We start from the raw sequence: 22953 nt of genomic DNA on the forward strand, positions 1-22953 counted from the left end.
ATGTCTGCAATTCTCTCCTTCCTCATCTTCATTTCCCAACAACTTTCCAGTTTCAACTAAAATTTTGCCTTCTACAAAAAACCTTTCTTGATCCCTCTTAATATCAGTTCCTGTCCTCTATTGATTATTTTAATTTTCCCTCACATATGCTCCCATAATATATCCCATATTATTTTCATGCTCTTTCCACCATTAGACTATGAGATTGAGAAGGATGTCTTTTGCCTTTGTTTTCCTAGCACTTAGCATCCTGCTTGACATGTGGCTGGCCAGGCTCTGGCCTCCTGGTCACTTAACAGATGCTTATTGACTGCTCACTTCTGTGACTATATGACCAACCAACTACCTAAAACCAATTGCTGATATGAAGAAGTGGGAGGAGTTTCTATATCTGGAGTTCCCCCACACTGAGGAAATACTACCTTAGATTTAGAGTTTAAAAGGACTTGCCAACTAATCCATGGGTCTCATTTTACAGTAAGAGATTAATTGGCTTACTAATGTCACACAAATAGTCACTGGCACAGCTAAGATCAGTACCAGAGAAAGACAATGAGACAGAGACAAAGACAGAGAGGGAGAGACAGAGACAGGGGGAGAGACAAAAAGACAGAGAGACAGAAAGAGACAGAGAGAAGAAACAGACAGAAACAGAAACAGAAAGAAATGTATGCTTAGAAAGAATCTTAAATAAAGCTATCTTATCCAAACTCTAATCTTATAGCTGGAGAAATAAAACTCAGTAAAATCCAAGTATTTGTCATTCTCCTTCTGTATTCATATAGCACCAAATGACCTCTCCTTTTTGTCCATGTCTTTGCTTTACTCCCCAGGTCCTGCAGCATTAAAGATTGTCGTTCCTCTATCCTCCCAATACAGGGTTAGGTTATTGCCCATTGCTGATGAAAATGATCTGGCATGGAACATGTGTTGGGAAATGCCTTCAGTGGTCATCCTATCAAATATGTGGATTTTGCTTACTGGGGGCCTCTTGCTAAAGGAAATGATTCTACATCTATAGGATTCTAAGTGGTCCCTCTTATGAGTTTTGACCTACTACCATAACTGAAAAAGGAATTAAACTGTCTCAAAAGATGCTACTGGGCAACAAGAGCTGCCCATACAGTAAATTTTAAAAAGCAAAAACAACTTTCACTCTCATTCTTTCTTCTTTTGGGGACCTTGCACTATTCTTCTTCGATTTCTTATGGGCTGTAGTGTCTCCTTGGATTTTACATGAGCTATGGCTTCTTTTTACAAATAGCAACAAGACCAACCGATGTGGCTGAAAAATTAAATCTCAGAGTCCTAAAAACCTCAAAATCTCTTTTGCTTGATATTCCTTTTCCTAAGCACGATAAAAACAAATCACAGTCATGATGATCAAACTTTTGGAACTAGGAGCTACCTCAAGAGTTTAGGAGTATAAGATCCCTTAAATAGTCCTAACCAACAGCGTAAGTTTTCTACAACCATTTCAATCCTTCTCAGAGTAAAACATTCCAAACAGTTTTCTGATGTGATAAATGTGATTTTTAAATAGTTACTTTTAAAAAGATTTTTTGTTTTAATATTATTTTATTTTTCAAAATACATGCAGATAGTTTTCAAAATCCACCTTTGCAAAATCTTGTGTTTCAAATTTTTCTTGCTCTCCTTTCCCCCTTTTCCCCCAAGACAACAAGCCAATATAAATCAAATATGTGCAATTTTTCTAAACATATTTCTATATTCATCATGCTGCAGACAAAAAAAGAATATCTGATCAAAAGGGGGAAAAACACAAGAAACAATAAATAAATAAACAACAAAGGTGAAAATACTATCTATGCTTTGATACACATTCAGTTTCAATAGTTCTGTCTCTGGATGTAGATAACTTTCCTACAAAAGTCTATTGGAATTGCCTTGAATCATCATTATTAAAAAGAACCTAGTCCATAACAGTTGATTATCACATAATCTTGTTGTTACTAGGTATAATATTCTCTTGATTCTGCTCACTTCATTTAGCATCAGATCATGTAAGTCTTTCTAGGCTTTTTTGAAATGACCCTGCTGCCCATCATTTCTCATAGAACAATAATATTCCATTGCATTCATAAGCTATAATTTATTTAGCCATTCCCCAGCTGAGGGATACCCACTCAAATTCCAGTTCCTTGCCACTACAAAAAGGATACTACAAACATTTTTGCACATGTGGGTGCTTTTTCCTCAAATATTGTTATTCTTTTATATCTCCAATGTAAATGACAGACATGTGTGTGTGTGTGTGTGTGTGTGTGTCCTTTTTATTTCTCCCCATTAGAATGAAAGCTTATACTCGCTCTTTATACTTGACTCTTTAGCAACTAGCATAGTGCCTAACTTAAGAAAAACTTGTTTAGGCAGTTATTAAGCAGGAATTTAATAATTACTTAGATAAGACATGTAAAACACTTGGTAAACTTTAAAGCAATATATAAATTACTTAATATTTTTGGGAACTTTAAATCAGGTTCAAATCTTGATTTGTTATTATAATAATGAAATGAAATATATATACATATATATAACTTTGTAAATATTAAATTGATATAAGTGTATATTTTGTTTGGTTTAGAGGATTTTTTTTTTTTGTTGTTCTTTAGATTATATTTGGGTTAAGAACAACAAAGGCTCATCCCTCAATTTCCATTGGTACAAGTTTATACAGGGGCTGCAATTTGCTTGGGGAAAGCTTATAACAACATCATTTATTTTTATGAAAGGACTACTGCATAGAAGATGAACTCTGGGAAGAAAAAAAGCCAATAGGCAGGCCTTGCTTTTCTAAAAGATCTAAATCATGACTGAGAAGGTGGGGGGGGGGGGGGAAGAGTTATTTCTGGGTGTTTGAGATTAGCTTTAGTTCTTTTTTTGTTGTTTTGTTTTTAAACTTTTCTAGTAAAACATAATAGACAAGATCCTACAATTCTATAAATTGTTCTTTTCTTCTTTCTTCCTGGAAAATGAATAAGGAAGAATTTTCAAGGTAAAAGCCGATTCATTTCAAGTGATTATTAAAAGTACAGATTTATCTGGACTATGCTCCCTTTTTTTCTCTCCCTTCCTAATACTACATAAATTCCAATTAGAAAATGCTCATTTGAAATCTATAGCTTACAATTTAACAAGTAAGAAGACAAGTAGCACCCAGGTCCAATGGAGTATATTGTCTTTGGGTATAAATTGAGTCCCAAGAATGATACAGCCATAGATGCTGATTTAGAGCAACAGAAATTGTATCTAACTGATAGAAGTCATGTTTTGTTTCTCTAGCTACACACATTGTAAAAACCCAAGAAAGCCAATTCTGACAAGGGTCTGATTTAATGAGTCTGAACATAAAGTCATGGACAACATGAGAGAATCACTTCACAATTGTTTTTCTTTGCTGTAATAATTACTGATTTTATCTAAGATAGCTACAATGTTTTGATTGTAGCTAGTTTGGGGGGAATTACCTTTGTTGAACTGAAAATTCAGGCAGACTCAGCTTTGATTTACTTAAATGCTATTCAGTTGCTTTCTTATTTAAAATGAGAAAGGCTAAAACTGTATAATAACCAATATGGAAAACTGGTGAAGAGGACTATATAACATACAGGTCATTTCTAATGATACTGCTGAATTCAGTGGCTATCCATGAGTAGGATCTATATGGGAGGAAAAATGTTCTTCTATGCCGTGTCCAAGTCTATCTTCTGCTTTTAAGTTTCACATGTCTGTTCGAAACTTTGCTTAAGCTTTTTGTTTTCTACAATGACCTTTCAAAATATAAATTTTAAAAACTGAACACATTTTGGACTATTCAGTGGTGATTTGGTATTGCTGTGGAAGCCTACAATGTCCACACTTTCTAATAGTATCAAGTGGATTCATAGACAGTTTTTTCTTTTCCACAATCCTATCAGTTTACAACTTTTCTTCCACCTTGGACACTATGACATTTTTTTGTTCCTTTCTCTCATATGCCTTATATGTTTTATAAAAATCTGTGCAGATATCTTAGCTCCTTGTTAGATTGCAAGTTATATGAGAGCAGGAACTGAATTTTATCTAAACTTTATTATCTTTTCTAGTGTCTGTTAAGGGCCTACTAAAAAATAGGCCCTTAACAGATCTGTTTTCCTTCACTGAAAATGAATTTAATATCTATACAGCTTATAAGCAACCATAAGAAAATAGTTAATAAATCAAATGTAGCTTCTAAAGCAAAAACAAGCAGAGCACCTCTGCAAATCTTCAATTTGATCTTGGCTTTTATGCAACATTGATGATGTGCTATTGTCCATTCTCCAAAAGGATATGGTAACATTAGTGGTATAATTTTCTGTTTCCATACTAATCAATGATTCATTAAATAGTGAGTTTCCGACCCAATTTAGTTAACATGATAAAAGGTCAGTTATAACTAGAATGCAGTATCTTAGTCTTTTCAATCTTAGTCCTGAATAACATCTTAAATTTGTTATTACCAAATCAGTGCAAGTACAAAAAAAGTAAAGGAAGGAAATAAACATTTACATGTTCTATTATATGTAGACTGTGTTAAGTGTTTTTTACAAGTGTCCTCACAACAATCCTAGAAGATAGGTGCTATTATAACCTTACAATTGAGAAAGCTGAGGCAAAAAATATTGAGATCCCACTTGAACTCTGGTCTTTCAAATTCAGAACTACCACTAGATCCACAATGCCATTAGTTCTTTCCTGTTGTTACCAGCAATCATAGCTGTCACATAATCTTTGATGGAAATAGGGATGTTAGTTTAAGAAAAAGAAGTCTTTGCCAATACAATTCAAATATTTAGAGGTCTGTCATGTATAAAGGACTTGTCTGATCCCAGAAGGAAGAATTAGAAGGGTAAATTGACATTTGTAATGTTAGATTTCACTTGGACCTAAAGAAGAGCTTTGTTCCAGTGAAAACTTCCACAAAGGAAAAAAAGCAGCCTAAGGAGGTAGTTGAAATTCCCATCATGAGAAGACTGAAGTCAGAGATTAAATGATCCTAATCAGGAATACTGTACAATGGATTGCTGCTAAAGTACAAATAGGTCAGGCTTGTTGACATCCCTTTCATCTCTGATGACAGGAATTCTTATTAATATTTGCATAAATGTTGACTCTAGAGTGCTTTTTTTTCTTGTTTTTATTTGCCTATTTATTACTTAATACCACAGAGGAAAGTCACTTCAAAATGACCCATTTTAAGTAGTCCAATTAAAATGTATGTTATGTGGTCCTAAATGTTAATTTGCCTCCTTCCCATATTTACCAATGGACACAAGGACATAAGACTGGAAATTACTGGCTTCCCTCAATTTTAAGCCAAAGGGGTCAAGGAAAGGGGGAAAAAAATCATCCATAGCATATTAAATCAGAATCTCCAGAATATATGCCTACACATCAAATCAAATCATTTCTAGAATCAGCCTCAAAAGGAGGTTCCCAATCCAGGCTAATATGCGTTTTCAACCTCACACTCCCCCCCCACCTTCCAAGAAGGTACTTCTCAGATGTGATTCTTTTTTGTGTGGAATAAGCAGGTTTTAAGGGGAGCCGAAACCTTTAATCTTGGCTGAATTATGCTTGGGTTGTAGTGACATTTTTTTAAAACAAAAGAGCTGTCAGGGCTCAGTGCTTCCTTTTCATTTCTGAAAGCTGTTAGCATTATAAAGGCCAATCCTCCATTCCTTTGCTTGCTTTCTGAGTATTCCCGAAAACTTCCCAAAACAAAGGTCTTAATTTTCATGGGCTTACCAGGAAACAATTTTTTTTCTCCGTTTTTTTGTACCTTACCAACCTTCTGCCCCTAGCAGATATGAAATCACCCAAACTACCTTTGAAAACTGAGTGATCTTCCACCTAAATCCTGCTGTCAAATCTATTTACCCTCAGGAACTATGATCTTTTTCATTCAACTCTTCCAGCCTTAGGGATAAATCTTCTGCTACATGTTGGTTTTTCCCTTCAGACCACAGCTTTAGAAGAACCATCTGACATTGGATTTTGTTTTGTTTTGTTTTGTTTTCCTTCCAATTCAGTTAAAATTTCCCTTCCATTCTCAAGTTTGTAGAAGGAACACTAGAATTTGTGAACCTGTGCTTTAAGTCAACAAAATGATGTCTTTATCCACACGACTTTGTAAAACCAAACCAAAACAAAAATCTCTAGCTTTATTCAAGTTCATGCTCCTTACAAGATTTCATCTGCCTCTCTTTGAAAGTGTCATTGTTTCAGAGCATCATTTCCCTAAACTAATACCTCACTGTTTAATTCCTCTGTGAAATTTTGATTTGTTTCCCCGTGTGTTCAACTCCACTTTACTTTGCCTTCCTATTTTTTAACAAGTAGGACCTGCATGAAGGAGTCATTGGAATAAAGTGGAAAGAAACCACTTAGATTTGCCCAAATAGTAAATCAGTTATCTAGACTCTCCATCTCCAGTCCCAGAATCAACACTACAAACATGCATTGGTGGTATATTCATCTAGAGAGAATCTTATTTAAGCATCCTGTTTTTAGGTCTTAACAGTAGCCACTGCTCAAAACTCCCAACTCTATGACAGTTACTGGCTCTCAAATGCCCCACTCCACCAATCTTGATTAGAATACTCTCCCTCTTTACCTGAGATTCCCTGGCTTCCTTTGAGAATCAGTGTGAATCTTACCTGTAAATCTCCCTCCCTACCAATATTGTCCTCTAAAATTGCCTAAAATTGTACTCTATAGTACATATAAATATTTGTTTTCATTTGTCCTGCTTTAAAATGTGGTTCCCAGAGTCATCATTTTTGCCTTTCTTGGACAATATTTGGCATATAATAGGTGCTTAATAAATACTTATTGACCTGACTGCACTGACTCAAGAGTTCTGTAAGTTAGTGGATCTCTATGTAAGATATTCCATCTCTAATTGCATGGAGAAGGGTCAGCCCATCTGAAATGTAACAACTCCATTTCATAGACTTCCTTAGAGCTCAAGTATTACTTCCTACCTGAGGCATTTCCTGACTCCAATTCCACTTGTTCTTATTCTGGGATCCAAAACACTTGATTTTAAAATATTTTGACAAGCTGTATTTCAATCTAATTTCTTTCCTATGTAATTATGTATGTTTTATTTTATGCATTTAAAAACATTATTCTAAGAAAGAGTCCATTGGTTTCCCCAGTTGTCAAAGGGATCCTTGACACAGAAAAAGGAAGCTCTGCTCTATTGTCCATTCTCTCCAGGAGTATTCACTCTCTTCCATCCACTTCATCAAAAACCACATGCAACTTCCTGTTATGGTCTTTGAACATAAGGTCCTGGATGATTTAGCAAGACTGCCTATGACAATAGCTACCACACCAAACACTAGGATGATGACTGAGTGGAGGATGGAGCAATACTCATCCCTCCAACAAAGCACATGTTCGTGCCAACTCTGATTCCAGGATGTCTGTTTTCCCACAATCACGCACAAGCTTGGTGGTGAGGAACACCCTCCATAAACCATGAAGTAGTAGAAAAATAAAGTTCTACAACCATGAAACTCCATACAGAAGTCACTGAGGAAAGCCTGTTCTATAAAACTGTTTGCATGAGGTACTTTCCAAGTATGTTTCATATATGGAAAAATATGGGCATTTTAAAATGCCAACCACATCACTACAGTAATAAGCAAGGGGAACTTGGAAAGAAAAGATTTGGTAAGTTTCTACAAACATTTCCCAGGCTGAGAAAGGTTAAGGGGAGAGGGAATTTTTTTTTAATATTTCGTCTTATTCCCCTAAAAGTACTGACACTTTTATTTAAGTTTTTTTTTGCTTATTTCCATCAAAATATAAATATTATATATATATATATATATATAGTGCATGTATATATGTGTATATATATATATATATATATAGTGCATGTATATATGTGTATATATGTATATGTACTGTATTAGGCATTGGAGATACAAGTACAAAGAATTAAATAATTCTTTTGAAAGAGTTTATATCCTAATGGAAAAGACATTAAGTACATATAAAATTAATATAAAGGAATAAATACAAAGTAGGGCAGTTGGGAGCAATTAGGTGACATGATAGAGAGCATAACAGTTGAGAAATCTTCCTGAGTTGAAATCAACCTCAAACACTAATTTTATCACCCTAAGCAAATCACTTAATCCATTTCTTTTTGCCTGTTTCCTGAAATGGCAAGCCACTCCAGTAACTTTGCCAAGAAAACCCCCCAAAATGATTTCATGAAGAGTTGGACATTAGTCAAAAAATGACTAACAAGAAGTTGGAAGCAGGAGAACATTGGCAGTTGTAAGGAAAAAGTAAAGGCTTTATGAAAATCAGGAGTTTTTAACCTGGTCTCTGGACCCCCTAAGAATCTATGAACAGACTTCTGATAATCATATTTAAATATAAATGATTTCCTTTGTATCCTAAATATGTTTGTGTATTTAAAAATATTATCCTTATAAATGAATGTGAATTACTTGCATTTGTTTTTCTGCCCAGGTTATTTACCTTCTGAATCCAATTTTTCTTGTGCAACAAGAGAACTGTACATTTCTGCACACATATATTGTATCTAAGATATACTTTCACATGTTTAACGTGTATGAGACATCTAGGGGAGAGGGTGGAGGGAGGGAAGGGAAAAACTGGAATAGAAGTGCAAGGGACAATGTTGTAAAAATTACCCATGCATATGTTTGGTCAATAAAAAGCTATAATTAGATAGATAGATAGATAGATAGATAGATAGATTATCCTTAAAAGGGGTCCGTAAAAGGAAGGAGAAAAGCAAGCAGGAGAACAACTAAAAAATGCATCCTTGTTTTACGGAGCTGAAATCTGAATTTCCCTATTAATTCTCAGATCCTCCAGCAGGTCTGTAATATCATGAACTTTAACTCTCCTAACAACAATCTATGCCTGCTCCATGATATCCATGTACTCCCAAATGTTCTCCCTAAAAGCTCCCCTGAAGGTCTGGGGAGGGGGGAGTTTTTCTCTTTTGATGAGCTATCCATTGATTATCTGAGTATCCTTTCATCTAGTATTCTCATTGTGAAATTAAGGAAATTACCCTAATAATTCTCCCAATTATCTAACATCTTCTTACTTTCAAATGTGAACTTTTCCTCTTTATCATTTCTCAGACTAGATCAGAAAAAGGAGGCCGACATATTGGAGAGTACGGTAGACCTGAAGCACTTAACACAGTCTCTGGCACATAACAGATATTTAATAAATGCCTTTTCCCTTCCTTTTTCTTTCCCTTCAGACCACTCCCGTGTCTTTGTACAGAATGATTTCCATTCCCTGAATGTTCCTTCCTTCTACCTCTCTGAATCTCAATCCCTTTCAAGAGAGTCCAAATGCCTCTTCCTTGATTAGATCTTTCCTGATTTATTTACCCAATCACCACCTAAAAATCCTTTGCTTATCTATTTACTTTTCCCTATATGTGTTACCTTTCTTTCCAATAACCACCCCTGGAAATAAAATCTCCTTAAAGACATGAAGTATTTCATTTACTCTGGTATACCCAGTGACTAGTGCACTGTCTGGTACATGGTAGGTATTTTACAAATGCTTGGTGAGCTGAATCATGTCTCCAAGAGTGAAACATGACCCATAAAGCCACCTGCTGAATCTCTAGTTTTAACACCATGAAATCCCCACATCTTCATCTGAAAGCTCCCAGGTGTTCCCTTCAATAAGACAATTACTTACCTGCTTTGAAATGTGGGTTTCTAACAAATCCTATCCATGTCTGGGATTCCTTGGGGATCATGGAAAGGATTTTAGAAACTATGAAGTCCAAATTTCTCATTTTACAGATAAGGAAACTGGGATTTAGAGAGGTTCTGTGACTTATTCAAGATATTGTGTCAGAGGTCAAATTTGAATTGAGTTCTGACTCCAAATCTAGTGCCCTTTGCGAAACTTCATACTGCCTCGATTTCAATTCTCCTAAACAAATCTGGTAGAACCAATATGAAAGGAAAAGGATTATGTGAGGAGAGGTCTATGATGAAAAGAAACCTAAAGTGAATTAAGCTAATTACCTCTGCTACTACTTTATGCACCATTCATGTTCATGCCTGTGATACTTACTGATGCCCACGGCCGTAATTAGCTTGATTGCAAGTTCTGGGATTTCACACTGAATAAAAAATGGTTCCAGGATATAGCGTCCAAATGCCAAGGATATCACAGCAGTGGCAGCAGGGCTAGATAGTACAGAGAAAATGGTCACAATAGGAAAAAGCTAAGAGCATTTGCATTCAAGTTTTGTTATTCATTAGTACATGAAACACTTGCTCCTTTTTATGTTGGAGATTTTTCTTGCACTTCATAAAATCACAGTAATAATGAGAGCTGACACTTATGTGGCTTTTAAAGGGCTTTTTATATACATTATGCCATTTGATCATCACATTAAATCAGTGGAGCATGATTGTCCCCATTTTATAGATGGAGAAATTGAGATTTAGGAAGAATTAGGAACCAGTCATGGTCACACAGCTAGTAAGAGTCACAGGCAGAATTTGAATTCTAATTTTCCTGATAAAAATCACAAAATTTGAGTAAAAAGGGATTTTGGTGGTCATGTGATCCAACTCAAACATCAAAGAAATCCCCAGATCATTGTTGTAGTTGAATCATTTCTGACTCTTTATCATCCCATTTGCAGTTTTCTTAGTCAAGATCCTAGAGTGGCTTGCAATTTCCTTCTCTAAGTCAGATGAGAAAACTGAGGTATAAGACAGGCAGGGTTAAGTGACTTGCCTAACTAGTAAGTGTCTGAGGGATCCCTCTTCCTGCTACTAAAACATATCCCACATATATTCGTGTAGCCTCTGATTAAAGACATCAAGGAGGGTATCCATCACTGCCCAAAGGCAGACTATTCCACAGAGTCAGGAAAAGTCAGATGACTGATTAAGCAACATATTATAAGATATTTTAAGCCAGCTTTTGTAACATCATAATCATCATCTGTGGACCAAGCAAGACTTTTTAAACTCTTTTCACTTGTGACTTTTTTTGCCTGAGAAATTTTTGTGTACCCATACAAATAAAAAATTTACTGATAATAAATCACAATTTTACAATCCCCACATTCAGTTACATGACCCTGTATGGGGTCTTGACCCACAGTTTAAGAAGCTTTGCTCTAAAAAAAGGTTTCATACAGATGAGAGGTTAAAGAGTGAGGTCTGAAGACCTGGACTGGAAATCCAGTTTATTAATTCCTACTTGTGGTGATCTAGACAAATTAAACTCTTTTAGTCTCAAGTTTCTTATCTTCATAAAAAGCAAGTTGGGTTAGATGTTTTCCAAACTCCACCCTAGTTCTAAATTCTTTACTAGATGACCCAATAAAATCAGACAGTATGACAGGTTAGTGGGTGGAGATGCTACAAATATCTTAGTATCTCTCAAATCAATCAGTTTTGCCAATTCTGACTGTATCTACTTTAGAACCAGGTCTTTTTCCCCTAAGACTTAACATATTCTGTCAGACATAATCTAATCTATTTTCTATAGCACCAGGATTCTAAAAAGGTCATTTTATTTTAATGGATTCCCAAATAATTATAGGGTACAATATATACACATATGTGCCTCTGTGTATTTGTGCGAACCTCTATTCCCTCTCCTTAGCACTAATATTACTGTTTGGCTGAAATGTCTATCACCATTAAGATAACACACAATAGTTCCCAGGTAATTGGGCAGAAAGAGGAGGAAAAGGATGGTAGAATCATGGATTCATAGGTGTAAATTTCCTTAGAGGCCATGGAATGTACACCCATTCTTCAGAGATGTGGTGACTTTCCCAATGTCAAAGAGATAGTAATAATAATAATGATAGGGATCGTGGGTTTAAATCCAGACTCTCTGACTCTAAATCAAATGCCCTATGAAATCCCCAAAATGCTTTTTAGTGCCTTCCTCACCATTTTCTAAGTATGAAATTTGGAAAAGAAGAGGGGCAGTTCTAACCCAGGTGCAGCAAGAATGCACAAATAGAATACTTCTGTCATTTTACCCCCAACCCACTTCTGGATAAATCTATGAGACAGTCAGCCAAAAAGCAGCCTAGCCCTATAGCCCATCTACACTACATTGAGCTGAACTACTCCAGAAAGATACTCATCAACTATCTTCTTTAAAATCCCTTGAGAAGATTAAACTACCTCCCCTGGTAATAGATTCCGGTGTCTCACAATGATTATCACTGAAAAAGTCATCAAAATGTCTAACCTTTTCCCCTGATTTCTAAGAGTGTAGACATTTCAAATTAATAGTGTCTTCCTACCATATGGGAGAGGAAGAGATAATCTGACATTTCAAGTATAGCCTATAACTCTACATAAGTCCAACATTCATATGAAAGCATAAGTCTCCTGGATTCAAAATATTAGAGCTGAAATTCTTAAAGATCAAAATCCATTAAATCTTAAAGATCATTAATCCATTAGGCATCTACTGCAAGGCACTGTGCTCTGAAGAAGGAATGGTCTCAACAGGAATCTGCAATTAAGTTAGAGAGAAGAAAAAAAAGTAAATTCAAGGTAGAATAAAAAACAAACTAGAGGTATAGGAGAACTAGAGGAGGACACAGAAGGGCAAAAACACAACTAGGTAGTGTAGTAGGTAGAGCACCAATTCTGGAGTCAAAAAGTCAACTCCGACCTCAGGCGCTTACCAGTAGTGTGGATCTGGGTAGATCCAGCCTCAGATGTGGGCAAATCTGGCCTCAGAACTTCTTAGTTGTGTGGATCTGGTTAAGTCACTTGTTTGCCTCAGTTTCCTCAGTCATAAAATGAGGATAATATTAATACCTACCTTACAGGTTTATTGTGAGAATTGAATGAGATCTCAAAGTACAACCTCTATTGCTTGATAACTCTAGCATTCCATAATTCTATGTGGTGGGTCCAATTATGTCATCCCCTATTCATTAAATTCATTAAACTCCAGGAAAAAATGCAGTTTTCTGCTTAATCATAACTTAGTCCCCCTTTTGCTTTTCCCTACATTATCCTGTTTTCCCTGACATATATTTTTTAACCCAGTGACAATGGCCTCCATACCATCCCTGGAAGGAGACACACCATTTCTCCACTCCTGGAATTTCCAGTACCAGTCCCTCCCAGGCTAACAGTATTGATTCCTCCCAGGCTAAAGCTCTCCCAAGGCTTCAGGTAAGTTCCAACTAAAACCCCACTTACTACAGGAACTCCACAATTCCTTTTAATTCCATTGCCTTCCCCTGGGTTACTTATTTTCTATTCATCCTATAAATAGCTTTCTTTGTATATATTTGTGTGTATGCAGTCACCCCAACAAATTATAAGTTTCTTGAAGGGCAGAGACTGTCTCCAGCTCCTTTCTGCATCTCCAGGGCAAAGCCTGGCATATATTAGGCACTTAAAATACAGATTGAGTTCATCTTTGAACAACGGATTGGATTCAGAGGGGCCGAGTGGAGAATTGGGCAGGAATATGCAACAGATTGCAGTTTGTGAAAGTAACCTGAGCAGAATATTTCTAGAGGGAGTAAAGGAAATATGTCCTTATTGTGATTTCACTATGACAAGGCTGAAATAATGAAAGGAAAACAAATTTCACTAAGGGGGCATTACTCCTTTGTAACTTTTTTGTTGAAAGAGAGATTCTTTTGACCATGGAAATCATCATCACTGGTGCCAAGTTCATTCTCTACCAGTAAATCATTTGCCTCTGAGCTGTGGGAGACAGAAATAAAAGCTTCCATGGGAACTCAGCAGTGCATTTCTGATAAATTAGACACTCAGTGTATGTTTCCCCGAGCTATTATGGGGGATTTTGGAATTGGAAAATCCTGGCTAGCTGTTAAAATTGTGAAGTTAAGGTGATGAGGATTATTTTTAAGGCATGAAAGGATGTTAAAAGATTGCTTATTTGGGTGTGTATGTGTGCATGTGTTTTAAGTGCAATTCAGAGTGACTTAGCATTACTGGTTCGAATTTACATTGAAGAAATCAGGAAGATCAATTTCAACAATATAAGCAGAGACTGCTTACATAACTGGAGCTTCTTGGATTCTTCATGGGAGGAAGTGAGTCACTACAAACAAGCAAATTAATCATGTAGTACCTAAGGGGACCAGTGTGACATACTAAGCTAGGTGGGAGGACAAAAAAGCCGCAACCACTAGAATAGTGTAAAGTTATACGGGCTTAGTTGTGTAATCTGGAGTCAATGAAAGTTTCAAGTCATGCTAACACTGCACTCTTGTCTGGGCAGGGTCTGAATAATCTGTACTCAAGGCATCATTTTGCTATTCCAGTGGGTAATTTCATGCTCTGTAGCCTTAAAAAGAAAATGTATTTGCTAGAATTGCAAATTAAATAATTGAAAACTTAAGAAACATTGGGTATTTGTGATGTTTTACCATATTTGGGGAACAGAGTAACAACAAATAAAATAGAAATGTCCTTACCATAGCCTAGCACATAGCAGACACTTAATTGTTGACTAATAAAATTCAGAAAGCAAATATCAAGTTTTAAGTATAAAGAAATTATGTATATTTATACATTATATATGTAAAATATATAACTGTATGTGTATATGTATGTAAAATATATGCATATGTGTATAGAAAATAAATATGTATGCATGTGTATTTAATTTTTAAAGCCTTAAACGTGATTTTTTTTTTTGGATGGTGGGAGTGTATGCTTCTACATGATTTCATTAATGAATGGAAGTCTTGGGGGATCAGTTTCTTCCATAGATTTATTTTGACTACTGTCTATAATAGTCTCAGAGAGTTGCATAAAGCTCTGAAAGATTAAGGGCCTTGTACAAGATCATAAAATGTGTATATTTCAGAGTCGGGGATTTCAAGCTGATCTTTTTCTTCCCCCATACTTCCTGTTGAAACATATTAGCCAGAAATAATCCAGGTGATTCAGAAGTATACTACAGATGAAAGCTATAAGTAAAGCAAATCAGTGTGCTCACCGTATTATGAGTAGTTCTACCCAGACTCGGACAAAAGCTGGTAATGGGCCAAAAACTTCCAAGATGTAAGTGTAGTGTCCACCAGATTTCTTTATACATGTCCCCAATTCAGCATAAGACAAAGCCCCTATGAAAGATTCATAAAGAAAAAAAAGTTTGAAAAGAATCATTTCAAAGTATTCAGGTGACACCAGAAGAAAATCTTATGGGCAACCTTAAAAATAACACTTCGATCTTGAGGGCAGACTATGAAGAGAGCTCCAAGTTCCAATAAAACAAGTTACTTTTCTGAAGAAATGTTTCCCAATGAGCAATTACCTGTAAATCATTTTACAAAATTTAATTTTAAAATGTTATAAATAACTCTTCAGTGTGTCCCCAAAATCTTAGTGTAGTTTTAGCTTCAGAAGCTTTTATATCCTTGATGTATATATTTTTATTTTAAGTTTTAAGAAAGCTTTTGAAACTTAAAACTACACTACAGTTTTCAGATATACTGAATAAGCATCAGTTATTAGCTGTATTTTCAAACAGGAAAATAAGTCATCTTATTCAATGCCCACCAATTCCTCTTTTAGACACAGCTAAGTAGCACAGTGTATATAGTGTTGTGCTTAGAGTCAGTGCCTGAGTTCAAATCCAGCCTCAGATTCTTAGCTCTGTGACTCTAGAAAAGTCACTTAATCTGTCTGCCTCAGCTTCTACAACTGTAAAAAGCTAAAAATGACTTGGTTATAAATTGATATACTCAATAAATTTTTTTCTGACAGACTTGAGCCTAAAATATAGAGTATGTGATTAGTATTAATAGTGGGGGTTTTTTCCCCCTTCAACGGGTATCACAATTTACTCTATCTGCATAAGTATATAATCTTGGATAATAAATTACCTGAAATGGACCCCATTCTTCCTTTGAGATTGTTTTGAATCATCTTGCTTCCAAGTCAAAGAATTAGGAGCAACCATCAGTAGATTTTTTTAAAGAAAGCTTCAAATCTAAAACTTTGTTGTCACACTTTGACAACTTTAAACTTGAAGGACTCAATTTGTAAATTACATAACTTTATCACTAAAAAGAATTCTCTGAATTAGAGCCAGGCTAAATCTCGTGAATGGACACCTCCTTCTGGGAAAGTTGAAAAGACTTAACAAAAATATGTCCTGCCTTAATTTGTGTTCCTTTAACCTGGGTAAACTAACCATGAAACAATACTCTTATTATTTTGCTAATATAATTCAAAAGAAAATTATTGTTTAGTTCTAGAGTAAATATCACATGGTAGTACAATATGCTAAAGGCTATAAGAACAATAAAAGTCTTTATGTCAAAGAAGCACCACTAGGAACTGTCCAACATGAGTATCTTTTGGCTATTCAGAAGTTTTTAAAATCTCATTTATTTATTGCATCTCTTGTATAAGACAGAAATAGATGTAAATGTAAAGAGTTGTAACCCAGGTACTTTGGAGAGGCCATCATACTATTGGTAACATATCCAGGAGATCCGGTTAGCATTTTTATTGTTAAAGGCCAGCAGGAGACTTGCTGGCTGCCAGAGGAATCAATAAAGAGCTAAACCTGCTCTCTGTTAACACACCAGGATGACTGCCCCCAGGTTTAACCTGGTAAAGCCTGAAGGAAGGTCTTTTTCTAGTCAGAGGTCTCAGCTTTCACAGCTGTCAGAGCCCAGATGTGAGAAGTTCAGAACAAGATATCTAATCTATTGACACTGGGCCTTTAAAAGGTCCTGAGCCAAAGCTTTGACCTCCCATAAGTCTGGTTTCGGAGCTTTGGAGCATTTGAGGCAAATAAAGGTTTGTTGTTGTTTTAAATTTTTATTTAGTTTCCTGTTGAAATGGTACTCCTTTATAACTCCTAGCAATCCAGTGATATGTGGTAGGCAAACAGATAAATAGATTCATAAAAGAGCACACTCCTACTAATAAGCAGAGAATACAAGTTAAAGTGAAAACGAGCTAAAGTAAGTGGAAGTGGAAACAGCTAAAACAAAGTTAAGCAGCAGTGCTTTTCTGGTAGACTTACCCACTTAAGACATGATTCCAGTCAAGAAATGATCAATTAAATGCATTCATTTCTTCACAGAAAGAATGGTCTATTACTAAGAGATACATCAGGATGAAAATTTCCCTTAAGTTTGTTATTCTTCCTCTTTCAAAGAGTAACCCTGTATTATATTTATCTACAATAGTTTAACTCCATGCCATCTCACCTTACCTCTCACCAGAATACAAACTCAAGGATGACAGGAACTGATTGATTTTTCTCTATTTTTATTACCCATAGTATCTGGTAAAAGTATCCACTTAATAAATGCTTATGGATTTCACTGAATTGAAATGCCTATTTACAGACAAATTTTCATAGTAACATTAAACAGAACAAGTTATTTTATGCTTAGAACAAAGACATGTGTATATACAAATAATATACATATATTCAAATTTATTAACATATAAATGTATGTATAGACATATAATGTATTAATGTTTTTAGGATCAGTGTTTTTTCATCTTAGGGAATTCCTATTGTCAGTACTTCCTTCACCCACATACACATATCTCTGACTTATTTAATAAATAAACCCTAGGGAGTTGATTCCAACACGCTAAAGTTAATGTCCTCATATTTTGGAAGGTTTTTGCCCTGAAAGAGATTTAAATACAAGTCTTCTTGTTAGTCCCATATTTTATTAACTTCTCCACTGTCTCTAAAAGATACCAAAAGTCATTAGTATTAATTATTCTATGTAACCACCTCAAGAATTCATCCAAGTTAAGAAGCTGAAACTGGGCTAAGTTTCTGAACATCTGGAGAAAATTCCAACTTTTCACCAAATACATAGAGACAGCAATCCCCCTATTTGCCATATGCTAATGCTTTCATGCTTGAAGGGTATGTGTGAAAAAAGCATTTGATGGATTGCAGATTATAATGAAAACAATTCCCATTTATACTTTCCCCACCACAAACAAGCAAGTTAGGTACTAAAGGTATTATTTTTGTCGTTTTACATATGAAGAAACTGAGACCGAAATGGTAACAGTTTAAGCCCAGATCTTTTTCATTTTAAGCACAGCCTCTGTCCAAGTCAATAGGCTGCTCTGTGTGTATACAAACACACACACACACACACATTTACATACAAATATAGGTATCCTGGTAAATTTTTAACAACTGGGTTTGGGCGGCCGGGGTAATCGGCATTGTTTTATCTGTGTTATTAATATTTTCCCCATCACTTTCACAAGTCTAGATAACCAACAAAATCAATCCTTGATTTGTAGCATTTGCTGATTCCCAAAGTATAAATGCTTACACTGAAAATTTAACTGGTTAGGTATGAGCTGGCTCCAGCACATTTCTATTATAAATATAGACAAATTCTCAAACAGATACAGATAGATATATATGTATCATATTATGCATATCCTGTGGTATATAATAAAATACATAATATAAATACAATGTATATAATGAGTATGTGTTTTGTCTGGTGTAAACATGTACACATAAACGTTGTAGTATGTGATGTGTGTGACTGCATACATGTGTGTACATGTATATCATGTATATAATTACTTTGCATTTATATTGCATATATTATATCTATACTTATGTATCTATCTGAGCTCACCCTGAACTTGAAGGAAAAGAGCTGTTTGAAGAGCTGTTTGATTTTTGTCTTTGTATGCTCAGCACCTAGACAGCTCCTGACACACAGGACCATAGCTCTAGAACTAAATCATTCCATATCACCTGTAATTTTTCAGAAAAGTAACCTAAAGTTGCCTTGAGGTCACATTGTAAATGGCAGACTAGGACTGGAATGATTGTATTGTGCTTACAGATTCCAAGTTCAATGTTTAATAAATATTTCTTGATTGATTTTGATTGATCCTTAGTATCTCATCTATGCATAAATCTAATTACTAGAATTATATGTGCAAAACTAATTTTTGATACAGAAAACAAGATAGATGTATTTTTCATTTGTAATCTTAATTCTTTTATGCTGACTATAGATGTTGTATCAAGGTTACAATTCATGATGTATGAGAAATGTAACAGTTACATTTCTCTGTACTCAGAGAAGTAGTGAAAAGAGCATGAAATATGAAATTAGAAAGCCTAGATTTATGTATATATGCTCTTCTATTTAACCTAACTCATTAAATCTGAATGTCCATTTTATCATCCACAAAAATAGGTGTTTGAGATTGATACTAGTTCTTGCTCTTATGATCTATAAAAATGTAGCATGGAACTATTTTGACATACTATACTGTCTCAAAGACTATGCATTTTAGAATTTTTTAAATCATAAAAATCATATAAATTCAAATTTATTGGGTCAACCACAAAAATAGAATCCAATTGCATCAGAAGAAATAATGTTAGTATTTCTATTGAGATAGGCAGGCTGTATTAGGAGATGGAGAACTGGTCTTGCAGCCTGAGAGACCTGAGTTGAAGTTCTTCCTTTGATATATTGCCTCTGTGAACATGGTCATGTGACTTCAACTTCAGCATCCCAGACAAACCTATAGGGTGCTAAATAGTTGCTCTAGTTGGTGCAGAGTTTTCCCAGCAAAAATTGTCTACACTCAAGTCCTAGTTCAAGTCCAAAAAAATAAATAAATAAAATCAATGGTTAATATAAAAGACTAAGAATTAGGAAGAGAAAGGAAAATCTCCAACTGTTGAGGTGTAGACCACATATTGAGGTCTACATTTGGGGTACCTAAATGAAATTAGGGTTTAGTTAAGGTCTAGTGGCAAGTTTGGGGTACAGAGAGTCAAACAGAGTTCCCCTGCAACCCCCTTGGATTCGGCGCAAGGATACGGCTGTATATGAGGTTATTGGCCCAGAGAGCTAGATTGATAAAAGAGGTTTATTACTGAATTTAGAAGTAGGTAGAGATAAGGGGGGCACTGGACAGAGGGTCTAGTGGACAGAGAGTCCTCACATGGCGACCATGTTTGGAATCTCTGCAAAGAGGGGTTCCCAGTGTGGTCCTTTTAAGTCGGAGACTTAGTTCGAGGGGCTTTGGGGTGTAGCCCCAAAGTTGGCTCAGATCCGGGTGGGGCTGGGACAGGTTGGGACCTTCTATTGGAATTCAACGGAGTCAAGGGATAATTTACATTGGGGGAATCAAAGATTGGAATCTTTCCCGCATCACAACTATTAAAAAATTTTGTCCTAGATACTCCACTCCTTTATTTAAGGGCAGAGATATGGATCCAATCAACTGGGTTTTTTTGTATGAGAATTTCCTTATAATGGAATTCTGAGCTTTGCAGTTGAAAAGAAAATCTTTGGAATGAGATATTTCAGAATTCAGAAAAAGTTGAGCAAAACCCTAAGGAATGTGACAGTGCATATGGTAGGACAGTTTATAGCGCAAAGGTCAAGACATTCACAGGATCATAAGAGTCAAAGCTGGAAGGAACTTTAGAGATCTTCTAGTCTAACTCCCTCATTTGACAGATTAGGAAACTGAGGCCCAAGGGAAGTTCAATAACTTATTCAAAATCACAATAGTCAGCGGCAGAGCCATGTTCTCTGACTCCATTTGCAATGATCTTTCTTCTGCATCACTGGAATCAAAATAAGTTTTCCTTAAGCCTTAAACAAATTTACTCAGGACTTACCTTGCTTTAGAAGGGCAGATTTTGTGAGTTTTTTTCCTCCTAAGAACATTAACTGGTACTATTTCGCTGGATTGATACAGATGGCATTGCATGGATTGGACACTTAATTGGAACTTGAACAAGTTCATTGAGTTTCATTGAAGGCATCTTGTCACCAAATTCTTTGGGACAACAGAGGAACACATGGGAGGAAAATGCTGGATATACTGCTCAGACTATCACTTAACCAAGTTCAATGTTTAGGTCATGGATAATTTTAAGGGCCTGCCATCTGAGAGGAATTCAGATGATAACTTGTTTTTGTTTGACATCTTGAGTAGATATCTTTTAGAGTTGCCCATTATTCTTTAAATTGGTTATTAATACAGCCATCTGAATTGGGAAAGCCAGCTTCTTTTCCATTTTTTTTCAGATTATTAAGCTTCAATGAAGATATCGTGTTACCAAACTTGTGGACAACAGAATGCAAAAGTAAAAAAATAAAAAACTCTGTCTCTTAAAACTCCCACCCAACCTAGCTCAATATTTTGGATACAGATCACTGCGGGGATGGGGAAAGGATGAATAAGAAGTTATAATATGCTAATTATATTCTCTACTTATATAAGAACAGAACTCTTAAATAGCATGTCCTACCATATCTTTCTACAGTTTAGTGATTCATGAGGAAATGTCAGGCCCAAATAGTTGGGGTGCGTTTGTGTGAAGGAAAAAAAACACTATCTCACCATTTAAGTCAGGGAAAGTCCTGCTGGACAACTCTGACTAGGCCAACCAGGTTTTACATTTCCCAGAGGCTTCAGGGGCAAAGCTCTAGCATTGCCCAGACAAGCACAAACGTCCAGTGCTTGCCTTTTTATAGGCAATAAAAATGAGTGCTTATTCCCATCGCTATGAAGAAAAGAAATAAAAAAATTCTCTCTTCATCAGGAAAGGAAAATCAAAGACATGGGGGAAGGAAAGAGGGAAATACAAGTCTTCCAGGAACTGGGTAGCAATTTCTCCTCATTCCTACTCATGTGTTCCAATTCTCCCAGCACAAGAGTCCCTCAAGCTCCCAAATCAGCATGCTAGTCTACATGCCCCCTGGTACCCTCCCACAGACATTCCCTCAGAGGCTCCACTTTTACCTGTCAACTCACCAAATAGAGAGAGGAGTCCACAGACCGACCAGACGACCAGAGACATACCCACTGTGCCCGTGTTTTGGAGAACTCCTTTGGGGGAGATGAAGATGCCAGCCCCGATGATAGTTCCAGTAATGATGGATATGCCCCTTAGCAGCGTGATCTTTTTCTTCAGTACTATCTTTTCCTGCTTCAGGGCCTCTTTGCTGCCCATGGAGTCTAAATGGCCATGAGCATTCCCTTGGAGATAGCCTCCATTGGAGATGGAGGGCATCACGGGCTTCCTGACCATAGTGGGAGAGCAGAAGGAAAAAAAGCAAAAAGTGCAAAAGAAAGGAGAGAAAAAAAAAAGAAGGAAGAGGAGGAGGATGGGACGAGGTGGATAAGGAGATGGGGAAAGAAGTAGAAGTGAGGAGGAGAAAAACTTTCAAACTAAGATCTAGTCTCCCTTTTCCCTGAGTTCGGACTGTTTCTTTTTCTGGTGCCTTTAACGCTGCTCTGGGGCTCCCAGGTAGGGACCCCAAAGGCGTGTTTTACTCTGGCTAATGACTTCTCCAGAACACCTGTGCCTTCCGTGGCTGTCCGAAGCCTAGTTTCCGTCCCTAAGGTTGCTGCTGCCGCTGCTCCAAGAGCGGCTGCTCCAGCCCTATCATTAGAAACTAGCTGGGCTTCCTCACGAGCTGGGCTTTAAGTTCCAACTAACACACCAACTAACTCCGGCTAAATGATGATGCAAATTCTCCAGGTTTGCATCAGCCACGGGAGAAAGACTCCAGCATTACTCAGCTTTTTTTTCTCCCCCTTTTCCCAAACAGTAGCAGCATGTAGCTCTACTGACCTGCGCTTTTCACAGAACAAAGCCCTCACTTAAAAGGCCTCAGGAGCCAATCCAGGAGGAGGAAACATACACAGACCCTCCCAGAGGTGGGGAGCTACTCCCTGGGAGGCCCCAGGGCTCTTCAAACAGAAAGAAAATGAAACAAGAAACAGGAAACATCTACTTAATTTTTATCTGAGATCGCCACCCTTTTCCTCTTACACGCGCACGCACACACCTCTTATATAAACTTGCCAAGAATTGAAGGGAATATCAAGCTGG

At 36.3% G+C, this 22953-nt stretch overlaps 1 protein-coding gene across 1 annotated transcript in view; it reads right to left on the bottom strand.

Annotated features, from left to right (window-relative positions):
• The window catches only part of SLC7A11 (solute carrier family 7 member 11), a 99780-nt gene extending 77066 nt beyond the window's left edge, over positions 1-22714 (bottom strand). The window contains exons 1-3 of the mRNA XM_012552210.3: positions 21870-22714; positions 15055-15181; positions 10147-10262 (exon numbers count right to left, since the gene is read on the bottom strand). Coding sequence (XP_012407664.1) covers positions 10147-10262; positions 15055-15181; positions 21870-22146 — 520 coding nt within the window. The 5' untranslated portion in view covers positions 22147-22714. The remainder of the gene's footprint in view (positions 1-10146; positions 10263-15054; positions 15182-21869) is intronic.
• Positions 22715-22953: the final 239 nt, after the last annotated feature.

The sequence above is a fragment of the Sarcophilus harrisii genome, chromosome 6, assembly GCF_902635505.1.
Source record: "Sarcophilus harrisii chromosome 6, mSarHar1.11, whole genome shotgun sequence".
Classification (NCBI taxonomy): Eukaryota; Metazoa; Chordata; class Mammalia; order Dasyuromorphia; family Dasyuridae; genus Sarcophilus; species Sarcophilus harrisii.